This window comes from Onychostoma macrolepis, chromosome 07 (genome assembly GCF_012432095.1).
Source record: "Onychostoma macrolepis isolate SWU-2019 chromosome 07, ASM1243209v1, whole genome shotgun sequence".
In the NCBI taxonomy this organism is placed as follows: Eukaryota; Metazoa; Chordata; class Actinopteri; order Cypriniformes; family Cyprinidae; genus Onychostoma; species Onychostoma macrolepis.
The window spans coordinates 7,194,172-7,217,938 of record NC_081161.1 but is presented as its reverse complement, the minus strand read 5'-3'; the positions used below and the strand labels follow the sequence as shown (position 1 = coordinate 7,217,938).

Here is a 23,767-nt window from a genome sequence, read left to right as displayed (position 1 = left end):
ATCTCTTCAGTGCGCAGCGCGAGCAGGACAACACAGCAATGCAGAATATTAATAACTATGACTGGGACTGTCATATACATAACATTATAATGAGAATACACTATAATAATAAAATGAGTTTAGTTGCCGTGTTTCTGCACGTTGTTGTGTGAAGAACGTGTCCACAAAAGGAGTTCATTCAGAGCCGCGCAGACACGTTCATGTGCATTCGGGGCATTCTGTGCAGGTAGCCTATAAGCCGTAATATTAATGTTATGTTATATAAATAACGAAGCGTATAATATATGAGGTAAATGATGAGTTAAATCCTATTGATTAAAAACCACCTGCTAACAGATGCTAACTTCTACTGATCATCTTCAGCGCGCGCATCTCAAAACAGAAATGCAGAACATAAATAACTACTGTCATATAACATTACATAACGTTATAACGAGAGCACTATTGTAAAAAATGTTGTGAATTCTTAGGCTTTCGTTGACGTTTAATGTTAAATATCTTTTAATCAAAACATAAAACATTATTTACCCCGTTTGTATCTGCGAGGTGTCCGTTACACATTTTCCCTGTGCGTCAGTAATTATGACTGACCAATGTCTGACTTGACTCTTGGTAATGTATTTTGCCCCGCCCCCAAAACATATGATTCGACTATCAGTCGACTATCGGCAAGATTCGAAAATTCTGATTCGACTATGAAAATCTTTAGTCGCGGACACTTCTAGCTATATGATTTGGGTGAAAAATCTAATTGCATTTATTATTTTTTTTTTCAGAAATTGTGGTTGCAATTTAACTTAAGTTAATTAAATTTAACTTAATTTTTTTAAGTTCCAGGTTTGCTTTTCTTATTTGTAGGGCTGTACAATTTGGCCAGATGTTGCGATTTATATATGAATAATAATAATAGTTGTTGTTGTTTTTGTTACTAATAAATATTGAGCAAAATTTTCCACAATATTTCACAACAGAAAAAAATTAGTATTTAGAAAGATTAATATATAATACATTTATTTTACAGTACAACTGTAAAAAAAATTGTTGTAGTATTTACTTGAAACAGTTTCCACTCAGACATTGCTAGCAAATTTCACAAATCATTACAAAGAAGCAGCAGTAAAAAGACTGGAATAGTATTTTCTTGTAAAAACCTAATCCAATATTTTAAATCACAAGTACGGTGTATTTATATCTGTCTTAATTTCTTTCTTTTTTAAATGTATTTATTTCTGTGTCTGCACGCATGTAAAAGAACAAACATTTTCAACACACAGTTCATATATAAGGAATAATTTCCGACAGGCCTTTGAATTATTAGAAAAAGAATGCACACCCGAAGTGGTAGTCCAAATGATCTCAGATGCACTTTTACTGTGAACTGTGAACTTTTACACGTGTGCAAAAGAACAAATGTTGTGTAACAATGCTGGATAGTTACGTGTTAAGTTTAATATTCAGGGTTAGTAGTTTGTTCACATGCAGCTGAACACCACTAATTAGTTATAGAGATACGTAATCCAAAATGTTTCCACAGTCATTGTTCATTTTAATTGATGAGATGCACCTGCCACAAACCGTTATGGAGAGCTGAAGATTTCGTGCATTGAGGCAAACAATTCAAGTCTTTCATTAAGACATCTGAAAACTATTTCTTCAAACCTTGAGTTTCCTGTTTTTCAGTTTTCTTGTTACACATTTGCCATTTTTATGTAAGAGCCAATCCTAATTAAAGTATTACACTAAAAAGAGCTGACAGTTAGATTTGTGAAGTCCTCGTGGCAGAGATAAATGGCACGTTCAGTAAGAGAGATAAATGAAACCTCCTTTGTTTTGCAGTGCTCCAGAAGGATTCATGCCACTGATATCACGCAAACCAAAGGCTAAATTATTAAGGTCAACTCAACAAATATATTTCACGTATTACCTGAAATCAATTCTGCACTAAAATGCTGCGCAGTGGCTCTAATCTGTGTTCTGGCTATCCTTAGATGATCCCTGTGTCACACAACAATTAAACCCTCATGCATTTTTACGTGAGTCTGAGATCCACTTGCCCTCCCCTTCACTTCCAGTAGCCTTGTACTAAACCACACTGCATGTTATTGAGGTTCTCAGTGCAGGCTTGGCAGGAGATAAAGGCTTCCCACCACTCTACTTAAGGATGACCCAACTGAAGTATGGACATTACCACAGACACACTAGAGCTCAAAGTTACATTTACATTCTTGAAGCGCAAGTGTGATCTCTCAATAATAGCACAACAAGCTGCATGATTCAAGGAATCATTCATAGCACAAATGGCTGAATATGAATGATCAATGAGTTATGTATCAGGGATTCTTCTTTGAATCCCTAACCCTAAGTATGAGTAACTGCAATGCTTGTCCTAGCAAACACCTTTTTCTTTACCTTTGGGCCAAAGGGACTCAAAGACTCGACCACAAAGTCAACAGAACAATTCCCACAAAGATCTGCTCCATTTACAACTACCTCTTTGCCTTGATTTACAACCTGAACCTTTTTCAGCACTGTAAATGAGGACTTTTACGTAACTTGAATAACTCTTAGCTCATTGTTTCTTGGCTTGAGAATGATTTTATGCCATGTATACCTCAAAGTCACCTCAAATGGAGATTTGTAGGACAAAAAACAACTTGACACCCGATACGTAATTGCTTTCCTTGTGAGAAATCACGCGCTCTCACACACGGTCAGGTTTGCCATAGCAGGTCAAAAGGTTTCTTGCAAGAGATCGGCATGCATCTCATTTAGCCTTTGAGCTCTGATTCATTCTCTTTCTTCTGGGAAATGCTGAGCCTCAGGGCAGTTAATTGATTTTAGTAAGCAAGGTCATTGACATACTGGGCTGTCATTCACAAATCATCACTCAAATAAAGCCTTCCTGCTCATTGAACAGTTAAAGATGGCATATAAAGACTGTTTACAAGCGTTATAACAGGGGATACTAGATATGGAAAAAATTAGGTCAGAGTCTGGCTTTTGTTATTGCATTTTAGGCTCATTTTCTCTTTGTGTAAACTGGTTTTGAGTATAAAATAATTTGTTTGCGACGTGACACAATCCCAGCCATTCCAAACATATTTTATGTTTAATAACATCAATTTAGGGCAGGATTTTAGGTCAGTGAGATTTCAATGTGGGTCGGGATCCTGTAAAATGCCACAGTAGTCCAATTAATTCAGCTGTCGAAACTTCCTGTTGCTCGACATTTGACACTGCATTTGCATGCAACAAATCCAGTCATAAAAATAGAATTTACAGAATAATGCGAAATGTCATGGGATTTGGTGAATTTTGGATGAACAAATCAAAAGTTGAGCTGTAAACTTAATTAAATCGTGACGTGGTCTGTAAATATTAAAGAGCAAAAAGAAATCCTCTATCAAAATATGAAGTCTGCTTGTTCTGTGAATCCCTGTGTCAATGAGTGGCAGTTGTCTGCTACACACTTACTCAAGCACATGTATTGCTTACTGTGTTTTCAGCATCTGCCATCTCACTATATGAGGACATAAAAACAAACTTCATCTCCAGAGCTGCCTCAAGGCCATGTGTCCACCAAAGTGTTTTTAGCCAGCTGAAAACAAAAACAAATTGAAATTGAAATTGAAAAACAATTGAAAGCCTTTGGTGGACACACGGCCTAAGAGTCATTTCATCAGAATTTTTACCATTTAATTTGATAAAAACTATTATATTACTGTGTATATAATAGCTATTGTCAGACTAAAATCTGCCGATTGGTTGAAATATGAATTATCTCCTTACAGGCCACTTTTAGTTTTAAATGGTGCAATATGGACATGCGGCACGTTCAGAGTTAATAAACTTTTAATAAACTACAGAACAGCGCGAGCTGGAAGCGAGGAGGGCTTATAAGATCCGAGAACAGACACTGCAGTAGTGATACAAAACACACAGGTCTGTTAAGAGCAATACTTTTAATAAGGTAGCCTAACATTTTTCTAACAAACAAATCACTCCCAAATCAGAAAATAGCAGCACAGTAGTTACACCGCAAAGGGTAGGCTATTTAAATAAAAGAAGAATGAAAAATATATTAACGAACTTCAACGAACTGTAATGTAATAAATAAAGAACACGGTAGCATACTTTCAATAACAGCATCACACATTTTAATTAACGAACAGTTTAAATAAAATTAAATGAATTCCCTTATATGGAATATAACAAACTGTAGGCTAAATAGAACAAGGTAACGTTAGGCTGGCTAGACAGTTCACATTCCTAAATGAATGGGTCTCATATCCATAGCGATGAACTCCACTATGACATCTGTTATCTCTCTCTTTCTTTTCTCCGTTATTCGCAAGTATTTTCCAAGCAAATTAAGTGCACGTTTTTATCATGTGTAAAATTACTGATTAACATGGTGGATAAAAGCAGCTCGTTTTTTTACACCAACAATATAGGCTACTATAATAGGTGTACTACTTGCAGAACTCAGGTGATTTTTCAAACTTGATGTGCTGTTGTGGTAATTTAGGCCAGTTTCAATTTGCATATTTGGCACACTGCCTTTGTCTTGTCCTCACTCAATTTAAAGTGCTCCCACACAGCTGAGGTCTTCGGCATTTTTGTCTTCTCTTCCAGAAGAACTGAATCATGACGTTCATGACATTCACTCATGGGCGATTCATATTCAAGCGCGAATGAGAACCGTTTCGCAGGGATGCCAGGTGTTCGGAAAAAAAAAGAGAATATTTTAATCTCAAAATTGAAAATCGAATGCCAGTCCACCGAACGAATATTCGAATAATTGAATATTCTGGTCCTGCCCTAGGAACAGGTGAGTTTCTGTCTTACTATCGCTATAATTATCCATTTAGATGGCCTTATATAAAAAGCTACTTATTTTTAGTTGGATTTTTCCAAACAGGCTATTGTCAGACTAAAATCTGCCGATTGGTTGAAATATGAAATATCTCCTTACAGGCCACTTTTAGTTTTAAATGTTGTACAAGGCATGTATATAAACTATGCTATATATAAACATAAATATGATAATAAACTATGATATCCCTTATTAAAATTAAAGTTGGTTTTACTAATAGTAAAAGTGTGGTAACCATGTTTTTTTGCAGGTTACCATTTCTATATAGGCAGCTTTACTACAAATACCATAGTATTTATTTAGTAAAACCATGGTTAATTTTCATAAGGGATATTAATGTTTAGATTATATTTCGGTACATTTATATAGCTGAATCACAATAAAGCTCACCTGAACTTAAACTAGTTTGATTATAGTAGCCTATTTGTATAATTAGATTAGCCTACTCCTTTCAGTAGGTTGTCTATGTGTAGTTTTATACTTGTTTAAAGGGGTGGTTTACTGCTTTTTTTCTTTGCTTGATTGCTTTTATGGGGTGCAATATAACATGTCTTCGTGTTTCGTTTGTTAAAAAACGCCTTGTTTTTCATATATTTCACCTTTATTGTAAGCCGTTTTCTCCTCTGTCATTTGAACGACTGGTTGACTTCCTGATTCTCTGAAACCACTCCCTCAGAAACAGGGGATGGGCTCAGATTGGTTAGTTGGGCCGGTGTGTTGTGATTGGCTAAACTGCGTACTGCACATTGTCCGGAAACTTCACGCCCATCACCTTCACGGGGCGACAGTCGCATGTGCTCCGGTCAAATGTAAATAATGGTGTTAATATTGCCGTATCAGTTTGAGCCAGAATCAGACCCAGAAAGCGGTAATGAAGAGAGTCAAGCAGAACTTCTGCAAGCACGGCTCTTACAAAACGTTTCTGAATGGAAGTTTGCTGTTGTGATTACATATAATTTTTTGAAGTTCGTACACGTTTGTCTTATACACACAAAATAGCATCGAACTAACTGGCTACTATAACCAAACAGCGTTGGCTTGTGTTTCCTGATCAAATCGAAAAATTACGTCATAAAGTATACATGGAAAATACATTTACAAAATTAGTACATAATTACAAATTCGGGTCCAAAATATTTATGCTGCGTTTGTCATAGACACACGAAATAGCATTTAACTAACTGGCTACTAAAGCCAGCGTTGGCATTTGTTTACGTCCTTGATAAAACTAAAACATTACGTCTGAAATTATACATGCAAATACATTTAAAATGATCAAATCTTACTTACAGGTTGTGGCCCAACAACTGCTGCCTCTGGTTTTAAAGTTGGAACCGCTCCATGTTTTAGTAATAGTTTCTGTGTGAATCCGGCATTGAACTCGTGTAGATTCTGGAAGCTGTCTTCCGTAAAATGCGCAGCACAGAGAGCTAAATTAGGATTGTAATTGTCAGGAACATAATCAAACATAAATTTTAACCATTGTTGACGAACTACAGCGTCCGTAGGAAGCCCGAACACAGAAGACCTGACTGCTGGGTGAAAATAACACCGTTTCGACGGCATGGCTACAACTCTCCACTATAACTCTTCCTCTTCGACAAAGCCGCAGAACATGGCCTTGCCCCTCTTTGCATGTTCCGGAGGGAGGGTTGATGCAAATTTATGGGTTTTTACGTATGCAACCCGGGAAGTATCTCGTTGTAGTCCCATATGAGTCGTTTTGTAGGCATTAAACTTCCTGATTTTTAAAGATGATATCTCCGCTTACGTTGAACTTTCAGCGCAGCAACTTTGCAGATACTGTTCATGCACCAACAGCAACATTACACACTATTTAAAAAGAAAAAAGTAAAATCGCAGTAAACCACCCCTTTAAACTTTTACTGCAGAGGTAGCCTACAACATTTCTCTCCACTGTAGGCTATGTCTCAACATATGTAGCAGAATGACAATAAATCTTACTTGACCTTACGTAAAAATAAAATTCAAAACGCTTTCATTTTTGGTACACAATGTTGCCGCTATCCATAATACATTTGCCATTTTAGTATTACAATATATTGTGACAAGATATATTGTTATACCCCTGCATTGTTTTGAGTGTTGAACAATTGTATCAATATATATGTATATGCAATATCCCGCGATCCAACAGAGGATAAGAGGTACGGAGAACGGATCAGTTTTTATAGGGAAAGACTGCCTAGTTAAATGTTTAGCCATGTCACTACTGATTTTTGAACTAATCAATCATATTAACAGCTTTACAGCACTTGTTGTGAATTTCACTGACACTGTAGTAGGGTCGCTTTGTGAAAACATCTAAATGGATAATTATAGAGATAGTAAGACAGAAACTCACCTGTTCCCCACTCATATTGGTCAGAAAAGGTAAAGAGGTGTTTCGGGTCTCGGGAGACTGGCGTAAATTGACCGACAGCGCCATCTGCTGTGTTTGTAAAAGAAAGTTGCTCAATTGCATTTGTGAGAAAATCTGCTTTGACACGTGTGAGAAAATCTGCCCACAAGCCTGTGAGAAAATCAAGCCAAGTTTCCTCATAAAAAGGCAAATGAGTCTCACAGTTGTAACGCACAATACAAATATTTGTCCATACCTCTGCATTTTCTCTCAAATAGAATCTTGTATTTGCAAATCACTTTGTGTTTGTTTGAAAGTTGAGTTTTTCTTTGCAAAGCAGATTGTTTATTTGCAAAACGCTGGATTTGTTTGTATAATTTTGGCACAATATTCACTCCATAGTTAGGGTTTTATGACAACCTTTCAAAATAAAAGTTTGGTTTAACTTGAACTTAAAGAAATTGTGAAAGAAATTAGCCTGAGAATTATTATTATTATTATATTGAATCATAAATCCAGAAAAAAATGTGAGACAACACAGAATTTTTGAAAAAATTTTAACATTTCATAGGGCCCTGTTATTGTATACATTTTAATAAAATTGTTAAAGTTGAATTTAACTGATTAGACAGGCTTTTTAATTATTACAATTTAATTAAAACATAAAATGCAGGATTTGGGAAAAATAAACTGGAATTTAGGAATATATAAAATTTTATGGATGGATGGAGTGGGTGGATTTTTTCAGCCGTTTTGTTATGATGTATGCATGTTCTTGTATTTGTGAGAATATTATCATGTATTTGTGATAATACATCTTATATTTGAGAGTTGTTCTTTGCACTTTCACTTGGTTAGCTGGCTCATTGTGGCATTCCTCCAGCACATTGTCGTCTTTCCCAGAGGGCTATGCTGTTCTGTAGTCAAGGTCTGCATGCCATCGGACATGGGAACATACTCAACATTACTCTCTTTCGGTGCGCGGTCTGTTTGTATTTGAGTGAATATTCAATCTCAAAACATTATCCCACCCTCGACCGAGATCGTCAGGTGTCATTGTTGCTGCACTGTGAAGTTATGTCTGCTGTGACGACTGGGAAGGATGTAGATCTTTCAGGAGCTTATTTTGTTCTGTGTGTGCACCTGTAGCATGTTTATGAGTGTACATCATCCTGTACTGGTGTAGTCTGTCTCGGAGTGTTTAAAATTGCTCTTCTCACACTCACATTGCTGTGCTATCTGATCACAAAAACTTAGTTTGATTATTTTGTACAGTGTATGTAGCATTTCATATTTATTTGTTCTTCTGTATTTTTTTGTCCTATTAATTGTAATTTAATCGCTGCTGTTTACTTGACAAGAATTATGCAATTTCTATGGTATCAAAAATGTTCATATCATAAAGACCTTATTTAAAGCAAAATTAGCTATATTGTGGTTTTCCGTGAAATAAAATTACTCATATGTCAGCATAATTCAAATATGCTGTAAAATGAGTGAAATTCGCTTAGTTAAAATGTATGAGATTGGTATGAGTACAAGTTTTCTGCAAATGAGGAGTTATCTATTTAAATATGCACTAATTCGCATACAAAGAACAATAATCTGAACATTGGATGAAGCCAAGTTAATTTTTTTTCATTTTGTTGACATATTAGTGTCAAAAGTGTTTACGGAGAGGATCTTGGATATTTCATTTTATCACTACATAAATCAGAAAATACTGTCAACAGCCAGAAAAATATAAACAAAAAAATGTTCACCATTTTTAAAGAATGGAATGTTGTATAAAAAATAAAAATAAAAAAGCATGCAAAGTTTGGTGTGTGTAAGTGCTGCTGAAGTCAAGATTTTTAGCTTAGTGTGGGAGAAAAATCTCATTTTGAGAAAACGGCCTTTAAAGATATGCATTGTAATTGAAATCTAAGAAGTCCTATAAAAGAAACACTTAACAGTGTATTTTGGAAGTTTTCTTTCCACTAGCTTGAAAAATATTTTATGTAAAGCCAAAAAGCCCAATATCTCAAAACTGGCAGATGCATGAAAAAAGTGTTTTTGCCTGTAGTGTCTCACCTTAAAGCCTTGTTATCTAAATGAATAGAAATTGTATATGCATTTGAAATCCACAAATTTAAACATAGGCAAAGATAATAGGAATGATCCAGTTTTGACGATCGTACCACTACTGTAGACTGTCACATGCTGCATAGATCCACGTGACTGTATTATGGGAAAGGGAGAGATTTTCCATTGTGTTTGTCAGTAAATAATGTCATGTCTGTATTTGTTATGTAAAGTATCGGGTATCTGTCTTAAAATAATAAATGAATGTCATTTGTGCATGCAATTGTGGTTTGAATGTACCACAAATGTCTCTGGCACTGTCTGCAGTAGGCAAGTGTTTCAGCCACAGTTCAGCAGAAATGGATTTGGAGTGTTTGTTGTCGTAGAGGCGTTATATTAATTTCTTGTCAATTCACGAGCTAGCATAACCCTGCCATGGCTTTCGCTGACCATAGCTTGACCTTCTCCTGTTTACTTTGCATTGTGGGACATGATTACAGCATGTCCTGCATACCGATGGGCCAGACGGCTCTGTTTGTTCAACCATTTAACATTTTGCCCTGATGTTCTTTGTTGCTCTTCTAGTTTGACATAAATCATAATTGTAAATGCGCTGTTTAATCCTAGACGTCTTTTAGCTCACATAGACTTGCATATTTTACGACACAATGCATTTAAATTGGATTGTTTTGATTCCTTCCTGGCTCTGCAAATGGAATGTCTCTTAGTATTAAGTAAGCAGGGATTTGTTCCATAATGTTGGTAAATCATTACCCTGTGCTGTTCATGGATCACCGTGAGATCTTTTTTTATTTTCTGACACAAATTAAGCATTTGCATTTTATCCCTGTTGGGAAATTCAACTAAAACACTGCCAGAATGGGCCAAGGTCAGCCTGGTAGACCTTCTTGGTCAAGGTGGCTGGAGCTGATAGGCCATCTTGGACCAAAAACAAACCAGCTGCCATGTTCTTATGCATATGCTTTAAAAGAATTAAAAAAAATAAATTTTTAGAAGAAGGTTGTGACATGAGCAAAAAAACTCCTACTGACAACCAACAGTTGACCTCTATTATTTAGAAGAGAGACCGTCAAAATGTCTTCTACTCATTCAAGGGCATCAGTTTTAACTCCACATCTCCTGCCCGCCATTAAACACTTTCACGAAGTCTGATCAAATAAATTCCCCCCTGGAATGCAACGTCTTGACATGTACTCTGTTGTCAAGGCTGTACAGTTAGAAGAGGTCAAACTGACCCCCTCACATCTGCTGTTGGAGAACCGGCAAATCTGAACCCCCAATCTGCTGCCAGTCACAACCGTGTTGAAGACAAATAATACTACTCTGGCAGTGCGTTCCTGGTCTGCATCCTACAATAACAACTGCACTGTTTCTCCTGCTGCATTTCTTGTCACTTTTTCACTCAGCTCCATTTGTATGTCAGCCTTGAGGAAATGGGGTCTAGACAGCCTCAGAATATCTGCAAGCTCTCAAAGCTTCAACCTGGCCAGCTTTAGATATATCTGCTAGAATTATGGATGAGCTGGATTTATCAGCACAGCTTGACATGGACAAGTCGGTATTATAGGGTCTCCTGGTGTTGAAATGCATATTAGACATTCCAGACTACATAGGGAAAGATCAACTGTCCAAACAAACCTTCACATTAATGTCTTTGCTGGTAATTTCCCAGTGATAGAGAGTGGGAAAATGCATATATGTCAAAGTGAAACAGCCTTCGGATATACAGGGGTTTATACATGATTGGCTTCGGATTTATTGAAAAAGAGAAAGGGGCTTCCCAAGTTCCTCTGCTGATGTGATCTTGAAAGCATTCGCTCTCAGAGGTTGTGTCCCAGTTTGCATGCTGTCTATTGTAAATAGTATGCATTGGTTGGTGCTGATACACGACTACCATAAACAAAACAGCTGCCATCTTCCTGAATCATCTTTATCCCAAGGGTTCAGAATAGCCATGATTTGCAGTGAAGAAGCGAACGTTTGTGACTTGAGGTGGCATGAATGACAGATGATGCTGGACAGGGATGCAACAAGTTTGCATTTAGTACACCTCACTTCATGCAATGTAAAATCTGTAAGTTTAGATAGTGTACTATTTCGAATGCATCCATGAATTCTTGTTCATATATCATTACCTAAAACCTGTTGCAATAAGGAATCTTACGACATTGTTTGTTAATAGCAAAGAAAGTGAGGCCAAATCAGCCCCAGCAGTTTTTAATGCAGGAAAAATTCTAAAGGAATTGCATCAAACACACACACAGTATGCAACAAAGGTTTTTGTGGAATTAAATATGTCCCAATACTGGCGTATTGTCTTTCTACATACTCAAATGTATGTACTTTTTATCACTAGTGAAGCACATACTTTTAGTGCCTAGTAAAGTATGCTAAATGGGACACAGCCAGAATCTGTTCTTGCTTATTACGATGTTTGCCTCCGTCTTTCCATTGCTGCTGATTTTTCTCTTTCCCTCTTTCCATCTGCCGTTTCACTTGTGATTGTGGCTTGGTTAGCTGTAAGGAAACTAAGTAGCAAAGACAGTTTGTCATAACGTATGTTCAGGGGTTTTGAGAAGTTGACATTAGATGGTAATTTAATCTGAGGTGTAAGCTGTACAGACCAATGGAAGGTGAGAAAAACATGGTGTGCGATCCATTAAGTTCTACATCCGTATGTGCAGATACAATAAATACAGCCTTCATAGCTTTAGCAGATGTCCTTTAGAGTCAGTAAGCAGCCCACATGTGATCTGATTTGCGTCGGAAAGCACAGAAAAACACTAGGGTCATGTTTTCAAAGTCTTGCTTTGCAATCTCTCTGTATGAGTCCTACTGTATGTGTTGAGAATATTATGACCACTAAAAATGACAGATTGCTCCTAAAACCATTGGCAGCAGTGTGTTACCTTCCTGTTTTCACCATGCTTTTTAATGGACTCCTTTACAAGCGCCATACAGCCCAGTTGGTTTCATGAGCTGTGAGGACCCCAGCTCGGCTGATTTGACCTGTTATATAGACAGTAGCAGGCACTGTGTTTATCTTAGCAGGCTGCCAGAGTTCACATTGTGTTGCCTGCTGATTCATCTTCTTGCTTACAGAAACTGGCAGCTGGCGTGGACCAGTTCGCCTACACCTGCATACAAGAACATCCCATCTGGACCAATCAGCAGTTCTGGGAGGCCACCTTCTACTCTGAGGTGCAAAACCAGATCAGAGCGCTTTACCTCACCGCCCCTGAGGAAAAACAACTCATCGCTGCCAAGATCAAGGTAAAGTCTTGAAATTGACTTTTTTGCTTGACTAATTTTTTAACAAATTAAAAAGCAATATGAATACACACATTCTATGATGTTTTTAATTTCTGGACTAAATTTTATTTTAAATTGTATTTTTAAATATATTTAAATTTTATCTTAAAATCTCAGATAATTTCACCTTTCATGACAAGACAAGGTTAGCTTTTTAACTGTCATATGGTGCAACCCTGTTATTTACGAATTATAATTTGTATGTTTACTTAAAATAGGTTTTTAAAAACATTTTTGAAAACAATTAAGATATGTACACTCACAAGTATTTAAGCATTTTTATTTGATGGTAACACCACATGACCACAAGTGTTCTTAAAAATTAAAACTTGCCAAAAAAAAGCCAAGATGAACACACTTAATTTTTTTTAAATTTGGCACACACATTTCAAATTATATTTTCCCTTAACTTTATTTTGGACTATGATATTTATAATTAACCCACATAACATTGTAGTTATGTTTATGATTGATTTATGATTGCAGTCATGTTTATAAGCGATTCAAAAGATAATAAAACAAGAACTCTTACTAGGTGTAAGGTTTGTAAACTAAGACCAGTGTGCCTTGTTTGTTTATGAGTACATTTTGTAGTAACGAGTTTGGTTGTCGTTCAAGTCAGACAAAACGTGGTTGGTTTTGATAGAGATCGACACAGACTTTGGCAAGCATTGACCCTGGCACAATTTCAGTAGAAAAGGGATATCATTTTACCCTGTTTCGTCTGACCATCTCTTTATCAGGAACAGAGTACACTGTCCACAGCATCCAGTGAGTCAGAACGAACCGCTATGGACCTCGCAGCAGAGCAGTTGCGTGCTTGGCCCAGTCTGAGCAAAGAGAAGCAGCAGGAGCTGGTGAAGAATGAGGAGAGCACAGTGTTCAGCCAGGCCATCCACTACGCCAGCCTGATGGTCTACCTGCTTGTACCGCTGGACACCAGCAAAAACAAGCTGCTGCGCTCCACGCCTGCAGCCGACTGGGAGAGCGGCAGCAACAGCATCCTCACAAACAGGCAAGAGACTTCTTTCTACAATGCCTTGCAGAATATGTTATTTACCATACATTGACATTCATGCATTTGGCAGATGTTTTTATCCAAAGCAACTTACATTTCATGCAAGGCACACATTTCTGCTTTCCTTGAGAATCGAACCCATGACATTGGCGTTGCTACTGTTTGAGTTACTGGTTATCGCTGCTGTTTCACTTTACTTAATGCAGTTTTCCAACCACTTAAACTCGAAATAAAACATTTAATATGCCGTTTTAGCTCAGAACATGCAAATAAAATACTACATTTAAAAGTTAAGTATGCTTCCTGCACACTCATTTGCCTTATGATTGACCTCTACCTGCAAATGATTAAAATATCTCCACATAAAATTCCCTAAGTTTAATGGATCATTGTGCAAGTTGTGAATCTGAAGTTAGAGCGAAAGGAAGAAAGGAAAAATTTGTGTTTGAGTGTCCAATTCATGAAGTCCAAATCACTACAACAAGCCTCTCAGACACTGATTAATAAAGGTCGTCACTCAGAATTCTCTGTGCGATCAAGGAGAACCCACATCGAGGTCAGTGATCACGTATGAAGGAGATTCGGTACAGATTAAAGATGCAGAAGCCCATATAATGTGACAGGATTATGAGGATGGAACAAAAGGAACCGGGTGAAAGAAATTTACAGTTTGTCAAAAGACTTAATAGTAACTCATTATAGCAGAGATGTGGGAGAATATTTTGTGCTGAAATGAGATCTGAAATCTGAGCAAATTAATGCTGCCCCCAACTCATAAACACAATAAATGTAGTGAAATATGGGGCGGCAGCATGAGAATGTGCATTGTTTCAAATTATAGTGCATAATATTAAGTAAAACCCCTAGGCTTTTTTTTTTTTTTTTTTGCCAATTACAAAACTTAGACTACAGTATAAATCATTATGTGTGTTTAGATGTGGCTGCTTTATTCAGTGTCTGCAGGATCTGGAGATAAACCACTGAAATCAATTGCAACTTTAATAATTTGTTTAGTTTGTGAAGAAGAACATTTTGTAGCACTATTTGAAAATTGTTGAACCAGATTCATTTGACTAACTTGGAGCTAATCTGAGCAGAAGAGTCGGCCAAAGTGTTCAAATCAGAAATCATTTTGCCAAAGGTGGTTCTTAAAACTATAAAAATTCTTATGCAAACAGCGTATTTCGAGCACAATTTGCTTTATACCATTACATAATCATTTGAAAATAATTCAAATCAGTTTCATTGCTTTGAAATAAAAATGTCACAGAGAAGCAAAATTTCAATGTGTCATTTATGGTCCTGCAAAGTAAGAGAACTGGTTATGGCTCTAAACACTTTTGCAGGTCAGTGGTGCTCCAGTACGTCTGGCATACATCAGATCAATTCAAATGGAAAAGACACACAGCAGGGGCTGACGGTTGTCCTTTCACCTTGGTTACGAAACACACATTCCAATATAAATCAGCTTGATTGTTTCTCAGCATCTTCAACAGAAAACTATACAGTTGATTCAGTCAGTGAGTAAAAACGTAAATAGAAGTAGCCTGGTGTAGTTCCTCAAGAGTCCTATCCAGTTATGCACCACACATCCTTCTCAGCCCCTCCGGTAGCCCGAGTGCTGCTCTGCTTCAGCAGAACGATGAAATGAGTTGGCCGTTTGTGGAGGGAGCACTCAGCCATAACCAAAAAAAAAAAGATGGAGGGATCGGGATGAAGAGCTTTGTAGTAGTAATAATAATAATATGTGTGAGTTTTGGGAGGCTTCATAGTCAAAACAGGTGATGTTTGGCCAAATGCATGTCTCTAGAGTTGATCTTTCCCTCCTCCTGTCCTTTTTCAAGGCCAAAAACTGCATACTGAGAGTTTTAAGTGCTAGTCTCAGATGTCACATGTTTTCTTTCTTCTCTTTATTTTTAATTAGTGGTGTTTCATATGGCAAGCATATCATTTTAGTTTCGCTTGCACCTAGGATTAGGGAATTTTGTAAATGACTCCTCAAATTATGTCTTTTGTTGAGAAGTATGCTATTACGTTACTAAGCGATCGGACTTACCATTTTCACCTGCCAGATAATAAAATAGGAAAAAATCCTTTAAGGCAGGGATTCCCAAACTTTTTTGTCAGCCAAACTGCTGAGACATAAATTTTTTATTTGAAATAAGAGATTTGAGTTTAATATTTCAGTAGTTTAATGACACACAGGCATTTTCACTGTGATGTTGATCATATAAAAATATTAATGTTATTTATTAGAAGTAGTGTTTTGTAATTGTAACATAGACAAATATATTACTGTTGTAAATTACAAATGTATAATACAAATAATTATAATAAGACTATACGGTTATTTATCTAAAATTAAACATTTGATTTGACAATCACGCTCCGCTATATCATGATTATTGTGCAGCCCCATTTTTACATTCAATATAATTAATAATTAGCTTTATCAACTCACAAACCCCTGTTTGGGAAACCCTGCTTTATGGCCCTAATATAACACAACCCAGAATTTCTTAATAAAATGTAATAATCTCATACAAGACTGGTTAATGAAAAGTTCTTCTGCAAAAGGTGCATTGATTGGGGAAAATCCGTATTGCCTTGTTTTACTATAGACTTGATTTATTTTCTGCCTGAAATGTCGGGAACTGCTCTCCCTATTTGTAAACAGAGTGTAAGCAATGTGCGCTAAGACCAGGAGATATCAGATCCGCCCGCTTCCTAACCGTGGTATTTCAGACCAATTGTGTGCAACAGACTAAACAGACATTGAATTGTGATGGGTCGGTAAACTAAAGTAGCATAGTTACATCAAAGCTTCTTTAAGCTGTGTGTTATTTTAAGAATATTGACAGTAACATTGCTGTTGTTGGTTGTGTGTTGTGTTTAAGTCTGCAATATAATTAGTACTGTGCAATAAACAGTATTGCAGGGAGTGTGGCCGAGAGCTTTGACACTGAGAGCGGATTTGAAGACTCTGAGACCAGTGATGTTGCCAACTCTGTGGGGAGATTCATCTCTCGTTTCATTGACAAAGTGTGCACAGAGAGTGGAGTGACGCAGGATCATATCAAGAGTCTGCATAGTATGATTCCAGGTAAAACACTGTATGCCCAACACAGAGCGTTTATACTTTTAGTCTAAGAACTGAAACATTTTGACAGCTGTACACGGACATGAACTTGCGTAACATTAAGATTTTAGGTTAAAATGTATACATTTGTATAAGGGTAGGTGTATATTTTCAAAGGTTGTAAGTGCTCACCATGTTTACTAGTTGATTTCAGTAGTCCTCTCATGTGAGAAATGAATTTATTGCTTTACAAATACTTATTGTGGTCAGAACTGCATGGAAAATAATTATTGTGCAATTTTCAAAGTAGATGGACTTTAATGCCTCAGTCTGAAGGACAATTCAATATAATAAGCGGTTTTGGTAGGAAAATGAAACTGAAATGGATAGTTCTGTGACCCAGTGACTGTCCACAAAGTTTCCTGAATCAGGTATGTATCTGTTCCTTCAGGTCTTGTGGCAATGCAGATGGAGACTTTAGAGGTGGTTCATAGAGAAAGCAGAAGACTGCCTCCCATTCAGAAGGTAAGTACTTGCTCTCCACTAGTGAAAGCTATTCCAAAGCTTTTATGTCATTGGGTTTGTTGTGCTACCATTTTGGCAGAATTATTAAAGTAGCGGCACTCGCTTAAGAGTTTGTTCTTTTAAATAATTGGTCAAAATGACTCGAGAGTCAAAAGTTATTGGTTTTAATCCATTCTTAACGACTCTTCAACTGAAAGGAACAGTTCACCCAAAATGAAAATTTGCTGAAACTTTACTCGTATATAAATAAATTATGCTAATTGACTTAACTGCTTTTGTTTCCACCGAATTCCTCTTTGTTTTCGTTCAGTAAGGCTGCCTATTACAAACATCCGGTATTAAAATCAGAGTCTTAAGTCTTATTAATTTTATTGGCAGTTCGCAATCTTAAATAGAGCATTACCGCCATCTACTGCGGGTTAAATCAGAGTCCGCAACATATACATATACCTGACGTCACCGCGCTATAGTCTGCAGCGAGGAGTACTTGGGTAGAGTGCGTGTGCGAGACGTCGCCGCTCTCTTGCCTGGGAAACCACGGTAGATTGTTTATTAGTTTGCAAATCCAGGGAAGTAACTGATGGAGATCCCAACTGGCATCCCCAGTGTGAGGTGGACTGTTCTTCTAATACCACAGATTTCCACATAACAAATATTTGCTGTAGTTCCCAGTTTTTTTTCTTTTTTTTTTAATCGGCTCTGTTTCAGTTCTTGTCACCCTTCTGAATCCAACTAATGAGCTAGATAATGACACCAGGACAGGGCCAGGACAGAACACGCTTTCTGGACAATGTAAAAATTGATGGGTTGTGTCTCTGGTGGTAAACATACAAGGCTTGAGTGTGATTACTGTGCCTGGAACTAAACCTAATAAATGATGTTTACTCCATCATCAAGAGAGTTTATTGTCTGTCAAAAAACAGACCACAAAGACTTGGCTTTTTTTCTGGTACAAACTGAATAACAGTGTAATCTTATATTTCTGTTTAGGAGAAAGGTAGTGAACATAATCATCTCTGTACCAAAGCATTTGCTCCTGGTCTTCAGCAGACTCTAATGACAATGATTTTTCCCAGCCCAAGATCCTGCGGCCTGCCCTGCTGCCCGGAGAGGAGCTGGTGTCTGAGGGGCTACGGGTGGTCTTAGACCCTGACGGTCGAGAAGAGGCCACCGGCGGCCTTTTGGGAGGACCGCACATCCTGCCAGCAGAGGGAGCACTCTTCCTCACCACTTACCGTATCGTTTTCAAAGGCACTCCTCATGACCCACTAGGTAGAGACTATTTTGTGACTTTCTGGAACTCTTTCTTGAATTTTGTGATGTGTTTTCCCGAATATCAGAATGATTGCAAATGTGACATTGATTTTATACAGCAGTTCAATCAACAAATAGTTAATATTAGATATTTTAGACACAATATTGACAGCTGAAAATAGTTCCAAACAAAGATTACATAAGAACAGTTATGCATCTTTGAGCAACCCACAGTGTTTTGTTACTAAATGATTCATTGTTTTTTTTTAACTAATCAGGCGAGTCAATGATTCAATGACCCACACATAAAGAATGTTATTTATTCTAATATGCTTCATTCTGAATCGGCTGTTTTAATGAATCGTTTGAAAGAATGACTCAGTGACTGACTTAAGACAGTCACTTGCCACCACTTACTTCTGGTGTAGTTTTATATGTAAAAGTATCATTGTGTTTTTACCAACATTGCATATTTGTCCATTTAAAAATAAAATTACGCGAAACATGAATCTTGTAACTTTATATATGCAGTGTAAATGCATTCATGTTACCTTTTGAGCTTCATAGCGTGCATCTCATACATTTAGTGCGTGCATGTTCTGGTTACTTGGACATTCAGTGGAGGAACAGAAACCTCTCAGGTTTCATTAAAAAATCTTTGTTTTTGTTAGACTAGCCAAAGTCTTTTGGGTTTGGAACAACATGAGTATACGTAAATTATAACAGAATTTAAATTATAGGATGAACTATCCTTTTAACAATTAATGCCCAGGCCATATATGCATTTATGCACATTCAAACTTGCCGCAATCACACCAGGTTTGACATCAAACCAAGTTTGTTCTAAATGCATTTGAATCTTTTTAATTGAGTTCATATGGGATTGCAACAACAAAGCATGAGTAGGTGGCGAAATAACTTTGTTTGAAAGAGTTTAGAGAGTTTACTGTTCTATATTTAGATGGTTTTACCCTGCTGTAATGATGTGTTTATATTTGTCTGTGTGTGTGCGCAGTTGGCGAACAGGCCGTGATCAGGAGTTTTCCAGTATCCACTTTAACCAAGGAGAAAAAAATCACCATTCAGAACCAGCTACAGCAAAACATGCAGGAGGGGCTTCAGCTAAGATCCGCCTCCTTCCAGGTATTGACAATCAGAGTACACAGCCAGTAAATAGATAGTGTTTTTGTTCATGTGTTTTTATTTGAAATGCAAATGGTTTGAATATGACAAAGCTTACCCCTAACATGGGGCAAGTTGTGTCACTGGAGCATAGCAGACATAACGTTAATTTTAAGTGGTTAGCTTTTCTTATTGCCTGTATTTTGGTTTGAACCTACAACTTCTCTGTTGTGCCTCACCATCTCAGTTTTTATCAGAAAGTAATTTCGATTTCAGTGAACCAGATGCAATCTGTTGTAAAGCACTTTTTTTATTAGAGCACTTATTTAGAAAAGCCTCTTTAGGAATAATTTGATTAAACTGATGTTTGCTGAAGAGGAATGTGCACATTTCAGACGTCTCTCTCTGTTTGACTCATTATCACGAAGTCTCTTCATGGATGAGGACAGAGCAAGAGAAGCACATGTTGTGTTCTTCACTATGCATGGACTATAGGGCCATAAAGATTTTATGGCTCATTCCTATCGTTTTACTAACTTAAGCTATAAAATCAGGCCCTGTATGGAAGCGAGGGTCATTTGTGCTGGTCTGCCCACGTGTGGCTGCCAACAGTTGGTGTCTGGGGTACATTATCAGGCGCTCATTAAGACCTGCAGTCCACGCGAGAGCTAAGGTCAGACCCCTGAGGAGCAGAGATAGAGGAGTGCTGGGGAGGTGGAGAGGGGATATGGGGTCACGCAGACAAGCGTTTGCACGGCCAAACCTCATTTTGGAATGTTCTCCCCAGAAAAGTGGGAAAAGATCTTGTTCCATACTGCTATCCAGCTCAGAGCACTTCTGCAAGTCATTTCTCTTGCCCCCAAAAATTTCAAATGATTATTTGCAGATTTTCTTGCTTCATGAAGGTGTGTTAGCTCTGTTAGTTAAATCACTCTATATAATATAGTAGTTGGACAACTGGTCTGACTGTATGTCCTGATTCTTTTTTTCCTGCTTTTTTTTTTTTTAGCTAATTAAGGTGGCGTTTGATGAAGAGGTGAGCTCTGAGATGGTAGAGATCTTCAGGAAACACCTGCAACGGATCCGCTACCCACCATCCATCTTCAGCACCTTTGCCTTTGCAGCAGGACAGTCAGCACCGCAGCTCATATTACCCAAGCAGAAAGAGAGAAACACGGGCTTCCGGTCAGTGCAATATATGTTTTACAGAGCGGACGTAATGTAAATTTAGGATTCAGCGTTGAGTTGGGTTATTCCTTTTATTGCTATTGTTCAGGCTGCAACAACAACATTCAAGCAATGCTTCACCCAAAACCTTTGATTGTGTCATTATTTACCTACCCTCATGTCAATCCAAACTCATATGATTTTCTTACTTCAGTGGAAATGGAGAATGAAAGAGGACTGAGGTTATCAAGCTTTAAAAAGGATGCACCATAAAATTTGTCCATGCTAGTCTGCACTATATTCCAAGTCTTCAGAAGGCAACTGATTGTCTACTGATTGTCTTCTTACCATTGTCCCAGTATCTTGAGTCAAGTTGAATTTGAGAACTGGATGTCAAATTCATAAACAAACCATTCAGACTAGTTTTGCAAACTGTATAAAAACAGATTCATTGTTTTCAAAGTCAGACTCAAAAAAATGTCACTTTAATTAATTAGACATCACTACTTATCTAATGAATTCTTTTGAAAACACCAAGGGGAGATAAAGTGCATACAAGATTTTGAGTATACAACAGCTTAAAAGGGTAGTTCACCCAAAATGAAAATTAGCCCATTATTTACTCACCCTCAAGGTAACCAAGGTTTATAAGACTTTCTTCTTTTAGATGTATGCAATAGGAATGCAGGCTTTATAATAGCAGTGAATGGTGGTCAAGATTTTGAAGCCCAAAAAAGTATGCCCATCTACATTTACGCATTTAGCAGACACTTTTATCCAAAGTGACTTACATTGCATTCAAGTTACAGTTTTTACATTTTATCAGCTCTTGCTTTCCCTGGGAATTGAACCCATGATCTTGGTGTTTGTAACGCCATGCTTTACTATTTGAGCTACAGGAAAGCTACCATGTACCATAAAAAGTGCTACACACAGCTCCGTGGGGTTAATAAAGGCCTTGTAAAGCGATGTTTGCGCAAGTAAAATATCCATATTTAAACTGTAATCTCTAGCTTCTGTTAACTGTCATACACGCGTTCACGAGAGAGTGGCTCTCCAGCAGATGACGTAGGAACTAGGCATAGCATAAGCTCTAGTGAGAAGTGACGAACATGGAAGTGAGCAAAACAGAATACCACTCGTGAATCAGAAGAACAAAATGAGGATTTGTAAAGAAAATATTTTGATATAAGCCAAAAGGAGATTGGTTTTCCTTTGCCGTAAACAAAACTTGGTTCTCACGAGACTAGCATATTCTCACCGGAGTTTACGCTACATCATCTGTTGGACGCCACTCTCTCATGAACATACAACAGAAGCTAAAGATTACAGTTTATAAAGTTTTAAGTATGGATGTTTTCTTGCACAAATGCATCGATTTGCTTCAGAAGGCCTTTATCAACTCCCGGAGCCATGTGAAGCACTTTTTATGATGGATGGATGCACTTTTTTGGCCTTCAAAATCTCGACCACCATTCACTTCCATTATAAAGCTTGGAAGAGCCAGGATATTTTTTAATATAACTCTGATTGTATTCGTTTGAAAGATGAAAGTCGTGTACACCTAGGATGTCTTGAGGGTGAGTAAATCATGGGATCATTTTCATTTTTGGGTGAACGATCTCTTTAATTTTCTGTCAGTTCTTCACACAAAGCTGTTGAATGTAGCATACACGTCATATGGACTACTTTAATGATTGACCTCAGTGCTTATTCACTTTCATTATATTTAAAAGAGTGGCCAAGATGTTGTTAAATTGTCCTTTTGTGTTCCATGGAAGAAAATAAGTCATAAAGCTTTGGAACAAAATCAGGGTGAGCAAATAATGACCGAATTTTGGGTGTATTGTTCAATTAAATGAAAATCTGTTTCTTGTAGAACACTATCGAAGACCATTGTGAAAGGGGCTAAAAGGGCAGGCAAGATCACAATGGGCCGCCAGTCCACTATGAAGAAAAACGAAAAGAGCAGTCGCATGACATGGCATGAAGATGATGACATCTCCAGTAAGTATATTTCACAATGTCAGAAAAATATTCTATGTCAGCAGACATGGCCCTTCAGCTGTAATGTTGATGTTTCAGTCTCGGATGATGGTGAGCCTCCCGCCAGCAGCACACTGAAGGCCTCAGAGAAGTCCACTATGGAGCAGTTAGTGGAGCGAGCCTGTTTCCGTGACTATCAGAGGCTGGGCCTGGGTACCATTAGCGCTAGTTCCACACGATCTAAAAGTGGAGAGCAGTTCCGTGTTACGGCAGTCAACAGGCTCTATTCATTGTGTCGCAGGCAAGTTGCAACCCAACACCTAGGCTTTGTTCAAAAACCTAGTGAGCTGCCTACAGCCTACAACTCTGTTAATGCTCACAACTGAAAATTCACGCAATTTGAAATTTTTCATTTGCTCGGATGTACGTCTCAATACCAAAGAAAGGCTCTGTTGATACTTGCATTTCATTGCACCTTTAAAGTGCTCTCTAGGTATAGGTGGGTAGCTCACTAGGTTTTAGAACAGAATCCCTATGAAAAACAATGACAGAAATTGAAATCCTTTTTCAAAGGAATCTCTCTGCTACAACTGCTGAATCATGAGTGTTTTTCTAAATGGTGATAATATTCGGTTTACAGTTACCCTGGTCTCCTGGTGGTGCCTCAAACCGTGCAGGACAGCAGCCTCCATAAGGTGTCCCGCTGCTACCGGCACAGCCGTCTGCCAGTCGTGTGTTGGAAACATCATCGCACCAAAGCAGTTTTACTTCGTTCGGGTGGTTTTCACAGCAAGAGTGTGGTTGGACTTTTCAAGTCTCAGAACCCTTCTTCAGCAGGTACGTTTGTGCAGAAAAATTTACATATTACATCAAGCAGCCTTTGGGATGGTTTACAATCAGACAGGGCTGTATATATTTGCTCAAAGATTATAATTCTGATAAAAGATTAGTCTCAGCCCAAGACAGCTTGCTATTCACTGA

General features: G+C 37.6%; 1 protein-coding gene and 1 long non-coding RNA gene across 5 annotated transcripts in view; one reads left to right on the top strand and one right to left on the bottom strand.

Moving 5' to 3' along the window:
- LOC131544719 (uncharacterized) overlaps window positions 1–23,767 on the bottom strand; it is a 75,495-nt gene that overhangs the window by 16,060 nt on the left and 35,668 nt on the right. The gene's annotated exons all lie outside the window — the stretch shown is intronic.
- sbf2 (SET binding factor 2) overlaps window positions 1–23,767 on the top strand; it is a 133,805-nt gene that overhangs the window by 88,963 nt on the left and 21,075 nt on the right. For all 4 annotated transcript variants that reach the window (XM_058783123.1, XM_058783122.1, XM_058783120.1 and 1 more), the window contains exons 18-27: window positions 12,426–12,596; window positions 13,379–13,650; window positions 16,584–16,756; window positions 17,184–17,257; window positions 18,334–18,529; window positions 19,527–19,654; window positions 20,643–20,818; window positions 22,680–22,807; window positions 22,886–23,087; window positions 23,427–23,623. In XM_058783123.1, coding sequence (XP_058639106.1) covers window positions 12,426–12,596; window positions 13,379–13,650; window positions 16,584–16,756; window positions 17,184–17,257; window positions 18,334–18,529; window positions 19,527–19,654; window positions 20,643–20,818; window positions 22,680–22,807; window positions 22,886–23,087; window positions 23,427–23,623 — 1,717 coding nt within the window. The remainder of the gene's footprint in view (window positions 1–12,425; window positions 12,597–13,378; window positions 13,651–16,583; window positions 16,757–17,183; window positions 17,258–18,333; window positions 18,530–19,526; window positions 19,655–20,642; window positions 20,819–22,679; window positions 22,808–22,885; window positions 23,088–23,426; window positions 23,624–23,767) is intronic.